At 56.9% G+C, this 9,873-nt stretch overlaps 1 protein-coding gene across 4 annotated transcripts in view; it reads right to left on the minus strand.

The window, feature by feature from the left end:
• The window catches only part of LOC132384086 (calpain-1 catalytic subunit-like), a 108,060-nt gene that overhangs the window by 7,946 nt on the left and 90,241 nt on the right, over window positions 1-9,873 (minus strand). For all 4 annotated transcript variants that reach the window (XM_059955418.1, XM_059955416.1, XM_059955419.1 and 1 more), the window contains 4 exons: window positions 9,207-9,376; window positions 8,952-8,963; window positions 6,963-7,174; window positions 617-656 (listed from right to left, as the gene is read on the minus strand). In XM_059955418.1, coding sequence (XP_059811401.1) covers window positions 617-656; window positions 6,963-7,174; window positions 8,952-8,963; window positions 9,207-9,376 — 434 coding nt within the window. The remainder of the gene's footprint in view (window positions 1-616; window positions 657-6,962; window positions 7,175-8,951; window positions 8,964-9,206; window positions 9,377-9,873) is intronic.

Consider the following 9,873-nt stretch of genomic DNA (forward strand, 5'->3'; position numbering starts at 1 on the left):
CCTCACAGCCCAAAGACCGATCGTTGTAGATTGCCCCGTGATCAGAACAGGCCCATTTTGGGATTGGGCCCTGCTCCACATGGCACCTCGAAATAAAATAAATTTAAATTAAAACCAGCCAACCACTGGAGAGGGGCGGCTTCTCGAGCGTACATCATGGGCCTTCCCCGCCCTCGAGGGCTCCTCGAAAGGCAGTGTCTCTGGAGGGCAGCTTCCAGCGTGAAGGCCCCTCAGCACCCGGGACTTCTCGTTACAGCATTTAGGGAGAAGGTGCAGAAGCTGGAAGTGAGGAGGGACCGGGAACCGGCCGTCGGAGGGAGCCGAGGAGATAACCTCCTTGCAACGGGAGCGGGGTACAGGACCCCCGGCTCACTCGTCCCTCACCGAGCTCCGCGGCTCACCCACCGCCTCGCACCCGGCTTCGCACCTCGCCGAGAAGTGGCCCGCTCACTGTAAACTGAACGGACTTTGCCGCGGGTCGGGGAGAGGGCCAGCAGCGCCTACAGGCCCCACTGACGGCCAGGGGGCAGGGAACGTCCAGCCGGTGACCAAGCACCCCCTTCCCCTTGCAGGACCCAGAGTGACAGGCCAGCCCCCACCCCAGCAAGCGCCTCACCTCCTCCTCCAGCTTGGCACTGATCTTATCGTCCAGCTCCCTGCAAGATTCAAGGGGAATGGGATCAGAATCCAGTTCAGTGTCACCGACATGTTATCGGCAAGTGTGTTGCTTTCAGTACAGGCCGATGCGCGATGACGGAAAAACCATCGCCACTTTGAGAAATATGCTTCTAAAAACATTAAATAAGTGGTGCGGAACAAGAGCAAAAATTGGTGAGCTGCGTTCATGGGCTTGTGAACTGCTCGGAAAACCTTAACATTTCAGAGCAGAATTAGGCCATTTGGCCCATCCAGCCTACCCCTCCATTTCATCACGGCTGATCCATTTTCCCTCTCAGCTCCCAACCTGCTGCCTTCTTCCCCCATCCCCTTGCGTCCTGACCAATCATGGATCTATCAACCTGCGCTTTAAATATACCCAACGACTGGGCCTCCACAGCCCCCTGTAGCAACAAATTCCACAGATTCACCACCCTCCGGCTAAGGAAATTCCTCCTCAACTCCGTTCTGACACTGAGCCCTCTGATCTTTGACTCTCCCGCTATAGGAAACATCCTCTCCATGTCCTCTCTATCACAGTCTTTCACCATTCGACAGGTTTCAAAAATCTTGTGCCCTCCCTCCTACACCAACTCCTTAGCCAAGTATTAGACTGCATAATCTTCCTAGTTTTGGCCTCACAAGCACATGGCACGGGTAGCAGTCCTGAGATCACAACCCTGGGGGTCCGGTCCTTTTAACTTAGCACCCAACGACGAACCCCCTCACTCGTCCTACCCACGCCATTGGTACCGACGTGGACTGTGACCTCTGGCTGCTCACCCTCTCTCTTAAGGATGCTGAGGACTCAGTCCAAGATGTCCCAGACCCCAGCACCCGGAAGGCAACGTACTACCTGGGAATCTCGGTAAGAAGCTGCCCCTAAAATCTTGACTGTGTGCCCTGGGCAATGTTGGACACCTCCCTTCTGAGGTTCCAACTTCTCGAGGTGTCCTCGTGGTAGGGAGGCACGGGGAACTCGGTGACCATCTCCCTCTCACCCCGCCCACCTCACCGCACAGGTCCGCCAACATATCCCTGAGAAACAGGACTCCCGGGAACCCGCGGGCAGGCTGGGGCAATGGGCAAGGAGCGGGAGGGAGAAGAGAGTGGAGAGAGGAGGAGGAGGGAAGGAGGAGAGAAATGGGCAGGGAGGGAGAGGGGGAGGATGGGGTTGAAGGAGAAAGGTGTTGAGAGATGGAGGGGTGAGGGAGGGATTGAGGAGGGAGAAGGTTAGGGGGAGGATGAGGGGTTGAGGGAGGGAGGAGGTGAGGAGGGTAGGGAGGGAGATGTTGAGAGAGGGATTGAGGAGTGCGTGTTGAGGGAGAAGGGTTAAGGAAAGGGATTGGGGAGGGGTTAAGGGGGGTTGAGAGGTTGAGGAGGGGTTTGAGGACAGATTGAGGAGTGGTGCTTGGGGAGGGTTAGAAGAAGGAAGGGTTGAGGGGGCAGGGTTGAGTAGGAACTTGGGGAATTGGTGACTGAGATCCCAGGGATTTGGTGACTGGGGACCTGGGTATTTGGTGATGATGGGGACCCGGGTATTTGGTGATGATGGGGATCTGGGTATTTGGTGATGATGGGGACCCGGGTATTTGGTGATGATGGGGACCCGGGTATTTGGTGATGATGGGGACCCGGGTATTTGGTGATGATGGGGACCCGGGTATTTGGTGATGATGGGGACCCGGGTATTTGGTGACTGGGGACCTGGGTATTTGGTGATGATGGGGACCCGGGTATTTGGTGATGATGGGGATCCGGGTATTTGGTGATGATGGGGACCCGGGTATTTGGTGATGATGGGGACCCGGGTATTTGGTGATGATGGGGACCCGGGTATTTGGTGATGATGGGGATCTGGGTATTTGGTGATGATGGGGACCCGGGTATTTGGTGATGATGGGGACCCGGGTATTTGGTGATGATGGGGACCCGGGTATTTGGTGATGATGGGGACCCGGGTATTTGGTGACTGGGGACCTGGGTATTTGGTGACTGGGGACCTGGGTATTTGGTGATGATGGGGACCCGGGTATTTGGTGATGATGGGGATCCGGGTATTTGGTGATGATGGGGACCCGGGTATTTGGTGATGATGGGGATCCGGGTATTTGGTGATGATGGGGACCCGGGTATTTGGTGATGATGGGGATCCGGGTATTTGGTGATGATGGGGTCCCGGGTATTTGGTGACTGGGGACCCAGGTATTTGGTAATGATGGGGACCCAGGTATTTGGTGATGATGGGGACCCGGGTATTTGGTGATGATGGGGACCCGGGTATTTGGTGATGATGGGGACCCGGGTATTTGGTGATGATGGGGACCCGGGTATTTGGTGATGATGGGGATCCGGGTATTTGGTGATGATGGGGACCGGGGTATTTGGTGATGATGGGGACCCGGGTATTTGGTGACTGGGGACCTGGGTATTTGGTGATGATGGGGACCCGGGTATTTGGTGATGATGGGGACCCGGGTATTTGGTGATGTTGGGGACCCGGGTATTTGGTGATGATGGGGACCCGGGTATTTGGTGATGATGGGGACCTGGGTATTTGGTGACTGGGGACCTGGGTATTTGGTGACTGGGGACCTGGGTATTTGGTGACTGGGGACCTGGGTATTTGGTGATGATGGGGACCCGGGTATTTGGTGATGATGGGGATCCGGGTATTTGGTGATGATGGGGACCGGGGTATTTGGTGATGATGGGGACCCGGGTATTTGGTGACTGGGGACCTGGGTATTTGGTGATGATGGGGACCCGGGTATTTGGTGATGATGGGGACCCGGGTATTTGGTGATGATGGGGACCCGGGTATTTGGTGATGATGGGGACCCGGGTATTTGGTGACTGGGGACCCGGGTATTTGGTGACTGGGGACCCGGGTATTTGGTGATGATGGGGACCCGGGTATTTGGTGATGATGGGGATCCGGGTATTTGGTGATGATGGGGACCTGGGTATTTGGTGATGATGGGGATCCGGGTATTTGGTGATGATGGGGACCCGGGTATTTGGTGATGATGGGGATCCGGGTATTTGGTGATGATGGGGACCCGGGTATTTGGTGATGATGGGGATCCGGGTATTTGGTGATGATGGGGACCCGGGTATTTGGTGATGATGGGGATCCGGGTATTTGGTGATGATGGGGACCGGGGTATTTGGTGATGATGGGGACCTGGGTATTTGGTGACTGGGGACCCGGGTATTTGGTGATGATGGGGACCCGGGTATATGGTGATGATGGGGACCCGGGTATTTGGTGATGATGGGGACCCGGGTATTTGGTGATGATGGGGACCCGGGTATTTGGTGATGATGGGGACCCGGGTATTTGGTGACTGGGGACCTGGGTATTTGGTGATGATGGGGACCCGGGTATTTGGTGATGATGGGGATCCGGGTATTTGGTGATGATGGGGACCCGGGTATTTGGTGATAATGGGGACCCGGGTATTTGGTGACTGGGGACCCGGGTATTTGGTGATTATGGGGACCCGGGTATTTGGTGATGATGGGGACCCGGGTATTTGGTGATGATGGGGACCCGGGTATTTGGTGATGATGGGGACCCGGGTATTTGGTGATGATGGGGATCCGGGTATTTGGTGATGATGGGGATCCGGGTATTTGGTGATGATGGGGACCCGGGTATTTGGTGATGATGGGGACCCGGGTATTTGGTGATGATGGGGACCTGGGTGTTTGGTGATGATGGGGATCCAGGTATTTGGTGATTATGGGTACCCGGGTATTTGGTGATGATGGGGATCTGGGTATTTGGTGATTATGGGTACCCGGGTATTTGGTGATAATGGGGATCTGGGTATTTGGTGATGATGGAGATCTGGGTATTTGGTGATGATGGGGACCCGGGTATTTGGTGATTATGGGGACCCGGGTATTTGGTGATGATGGGGACTCGGGTATTTGGTGATGATGGGGACCCGGGTATTTTGTGATGATGGGGATCCGGGTATTTGGTGACTGGGGACCTGGGTATTTGGTGATGATGGGGACCCGGGTATTTGGTGATTATGGGGACCCGGGTATTTGGTGATGATGGGGACCCGGGTATTTGGTGATGATGGGGACCCGGGTATTTTGTGATGATGGGGATCCGGGTATTTGGTGACTGGGGTCCCGGGTATTTGGTGACTGGGGACCCGGGTATTTGGTAATGATGGGGACCCAGGTATTTGGTGATGATGGGGACCCGGGTATTTGGTGATGATGGGGACCCGGGTATTTGGTGATGATGGGGACCCGGGTATTTGGTGATGATGGGGACCCGGGTATTTGGTGATGATGGGGACCCGGGTATTTTGTGATGATGGGGATCCGGGTATTTGGTGATGATGGGGACCCGGGTATTTGGTGATGATGGGGACCCGGGTATTTGGTGATGATGGGGACCCGGGTATTTGGTGATGATGGGGACCCGGGTATTTGGTGATGATGGGGACCCGGGTATTTGGTGATGATGGGGACCCGGGTATTTGGTGATGATGGGGACCCGGGTATTTGGTGATGATGGGGATCTGGGTATTTGGTGATGATGGGGACCCGGGTATTTGGTGATGATGGGGATCTGGGTATTTGGTGATGATGGGGATCTGGGTATTTGGTGATGATGGGTACCCGGGTATTTGGTGATGATGGGGACCCGGGTGTTTGGTGATGATGGGGATCCGGGTATTTGGTGATGATGGGGATCTGGGTATTTGGTGATGATGGGGATCCGGGTATTTGGTGATGATGGGGACCCGGGTATTTGGTGATGATGGGGATCCGGGTATTTGGTGATGATGGGTACCCGGGTATTTGGTGATGATGGGGACCCGGGTGTTTGGTGATGATGGGGATCTGGGTATTTGGTGATGATGGGGACCCGGGTATTTGGTGATTATGGGGACCCGGGTATTTGGTGATGATGGGGACTCGGGTATTTGGTGATGATGGGGACCCGGGTATTTTGTGATGATGGGGATCCGGGTATTTGGTGACTGGGGACCTGGGTATTTGGTGATGATGGGGACCCGGGTATTTGGTGATTATGGGGACCCGGGTATTTGGTGATGATGGGGACCCGGGTATTTGGTGATGATGGGGACCCGGGTATTTTGTGATGATGGGGATCCGGGTATTTGGTGACTGGGGTCCCGGGTATTTGGTGACTGGGGACCCAGGTATTTGGTAATGATGGGGACCCAGGTATTTGGTGATGATGGGGACCCGGGTATTTGGTGATGATGGGGACCCGGGTATTTGGTGATGATGGGGACCCGGGTATTTGGTGATGATGGGGACCCGGGTATTTTGTGATGATGGGGATCCGGGTATTTGGTGATGATGGGGACCCGGGTATTTGGTGATGATGGGGACCCGGGTATTTGGTGATGATGGGGACCCGGGTATTTGGTGATGATGGGGACCCGGGTATTTTGTGATGATGGGGATCCGGGTATTTGGTGACTGGGGTCCCGGGTATTTGGTGACTGGGGACCCGGGTATTTGGTGATGATGGGGACCCGGGTATTTGGTGATGATGGGGACCCGGGTATTTGGTGATGATGGGGACCCGGGTATTTGGTGATGATGGGGACCCGGGTATTTGGTGATGATGGGGACCCGGGTATTTGGTGATGATGGGGATCTGGGTATTTGGTGATGATGGGGACCCGGGTATTTGGTGATGATGGGGATCTGGGTATTTGGTGATGATGGGGATCTGGGTATTTGGTGATGATGGGTACCCGGGTATTTGGTGATGATGGGGACCCGGGTGTTTGGTGATGATGGGGATCCGGGTATTTGGTGATGATGGGGATCTGGGTATTTGGTGATGATGGGGATCCGGGTATTTGGTGATGATGGGGACCCGGGTATTTGGTGATGATGGGGATCCGGGTATTTGGTGATGATGGGTACCCGGGTATTTGGTGATGATGGGGACCCGGGTGTTTGGTGATGATGGGGATCTGGGTATTTGGTGATGATGGGGATCTGGGTATTTGGTGATGATGGGGATCCGGGTATTTGGTGATGATGGGGACCCGGGTATTTGGTGATGATGGGGACCCGGGTGTTTGGTGATGATGGGGATCTGGGTATCTGATGATGATGGGGACCTGGGTATTTGGTGATGATGGGGACCCGGGTGTTTGGTGATGATGGGGACCCGGGTGTTTGGTGATGATGGGGATCCGGGTATTTGGTGAATAGAACCCCGGGATTTGGTTCGTTTTGGACCTGTAGAGTTGCCAAGGAGCTGGGGACATGCTGTGGTCACTTACTCAGAATGGGCTTGCTTCTCGGAAAAGACCCTCAGGCAGAAGTCACCCTCCTTGTTGGGTTCGAAGGTGGACGGGACGATGATGTACTCTCCCGGCGGCAGGCGGAAGCGGCTGCTCACCTCCCGGAGGTTGATGAAGAGCTCTGAGCGGGCGCGCGACCCGTGCGTCAGGAAGAAGTCGCGCTTCAGGTGAACGGCCGACCGCCCGGCGTACTGGAACACAGCGAGAGCTGCGGTCAGGGGTGGGGAGAGCGGGAAGCGGGAATCCCGAGCGGGAAGGCAGCACTCAACAGGTCAGTCAGCGACCGTGGGGAGAGAAACAAGAGATCAGCTTCAATTGTCACAGCGCCACTCGTCAACCACTCCCTCCACTGTAGCCACTCCGGCCTCGCATTAACTCAGACCCCAGTTGTGGTCAGGCCCACCTCTGTGACCCTGCCTCCTCGTCTTCGCCCCGCCCAGTCGTGGAAGCCACGCCCCCTCAGCCGCCAATCTCACGGAGCCTCCCCAAACTCCGCCCACCTGCACAGACCACACCCCAGTGGCATAACTGTTGTCATGGCTACTCACCCATGGTAACTCCGCCTCCATTCCTATCCCTGGGTCCCAACTGCAGCCGTTCTTAACTCCACCCTCTCACTTCTGTCCCCAACCACTTGCCGTAACCACGCCTACCGACAGCTCCGCCCACTCGTTAACCACTCCCTTGCCGTAACCACGCCTACCCACAGCTCCGCCCACTCGTTAACCACTCCCTTGCCGTAACCACGCCTACCCACAGCTCCGCCCACTCGTTAACCACTCCCTTGCCGTAACCACGCCTACCCACAGCTCCGCCCACTCGTCAACCACCCACTTGCCGTAACCACGCCTACCCACAGCTCCGCCCACTCGTCAACCACTCCCTTGCCGTAACCACGCCTACCCACAGCTCCGCCCACTCGTCAACCACCCACTTGCCGTAACCCCGCCTACCCACAGCCCCGCCCACTCGTCAACCACTCCCTTGCCGTAACCCCGCCTACCCACAGCTCCGCCCACTCGTCAACCACTCCCTTGCCGTAACCCCGCCTACCCACAGCTCCGCCCACTCGTCAACCACCCACTTGCCGTAACCACGCCTACCCACAGCTCCGCCCACTCGTCAACCACTCCCTTGCCGTAACCACGCCTACCCACAGCTCCGCCCACTCGTCAACCACTCCCTTGCCGTAACCCCGCCTACCCACAGCTCCGCCCACTCGTCAACCACCCACTTGCCGTAACCCCGCCTACCCACAGCTCCGCCCACTCGTCAACCACTCCCTTGCCGTAACCCCGCCTACCCACAGCTCCGCCCACTCGTCAACCACTCCCTTGCCGTAACCACGCCTACCCACAGCTCCGCCCACTCGTCAACCACTCCCTTGCCATAACCACGCCTACCCACAGCTCCGCCCACTCGTCAACCACTCCCTTGCCGTAACCACGCCTACCCACAGCTCCGCCCACTCGTCAACCACTCCCTTGCCGTAACCCCGCCTACCCACAGCTCCGCCCACTCGTCAACCACTCCCTTCCGGAACCACACCTCTACGCCACAGCTCCCCCCTCCATCCCAACCCGTCACCATAAGCCCGCCCCACACCCTCAACCTATTCTACCCCCTCACTCCTCCCCCCCTCACCTCATCCCTACTCCCTACCCTTTGCTGTAACCCCAACCCCCTTGCTGTTCCTTGCTTTTCCTGGTAACCCCACCCACTTTTCAGCAGCCCCTCCCCTTTTGCAACCACTCAGATCTCTGCCCCAACCCTCTTTCAGAAACCCCGCCCCTTTCACAACCACACAAAATACTGCCCCCACACTGTCCCCACCCTTTGTAATAGCGCCCCCTTCCTTAGCTCCGACCTGTGTGCATTCAAAATAATCCCTCACACAGCAGACCATGCACCCGGTTCGGGGGTCCCCTGTCACCTGAGGGAGGGTTTCTGCGGCAGGGAGGTTCTTACCTCTGGGGGTACCTGTGGAGAAGCAGAGAGAGAATCAGGCAAGGAGCGGCCCCGCAGGCCGAATGGCCTGCCTACTCGGTACCCAACACCACACCAACCCCAGCACCCCCACTTGGCCTCCGTTCCGTCCCGCCGCGCGACCGAGCCTCCCGTGTGGGTCGGAGGGTGGGGTCACCTCAAAGGGAGGGCAGGCTAGAGGTGGGGGATCTTGTGGGGAGGAGTGTACCCCCCGAGACCCGCAGAGAGGGAGCAAACCTCGTAGATGGCGAAGCCAATAGTCTCCATGTCCTGTCCGACCTGGCGGAGCCGGCGGCGATTCTTCTGCATCAGGGCGATGAGGAAGCTACAACCCGATTCCTGGTGCTCAGAGTCATCGTCCTCCTCCCGCAGCTCCATCTTAAACTGAGGATTAATCCAGAACGTGGCTGGAGAGAGACAAGCAGACCGTCAGTCAGAGACAACTAACCGATCAGACCCGTCCCGTCAATCAGAGGGAGGCCTCGCCCACATCCACGTCCCATCAATCAGAGAGAGGCCACACCCACATCCCATCAATCAGAGATAGGCCTCGCCCACATCCCATCAATCTGAGAGAGGCCTCGCCCACATCCCATCAATCAGAGAGAGGCCACACCCACATCCCATCAATCTGAGAGAGGCCACACCCACATCCCATCAATCTGAGAGAGGCCTCGCCCACATCCCATCAATCTGAGAGAGGCCACACCCACATCCCATCAATCTGAGAGAGGCCTCGCCCACATCCCATCAATCTGAGAGGCCACACCCACATCCCATCAATCTGAGAGAGGCCACACCCACATCCCATCAATCTGAGAGAGGCCACACCCACATCCCATCAATCTGAGAGAGGCCTCGCCCACATCCCATCAATCTGAGAGGCCACACCCACATCCCATCA

This window comes from Hypanus sabinus, chromosome 31 (assembly GCF_030144855.1).
Source record: "Hypanus sabinus isolate sHypSab1 chromosome 31, sHypSab1.hap1, whole genome shotgun sequence".
Taxonomy (NCBI): Eukaryota; Metazoa; Chordata; class Chondrichthyes; order Myliobatiformes; family Dasyatidae; genus Hypanus; species Hypanus sabinus.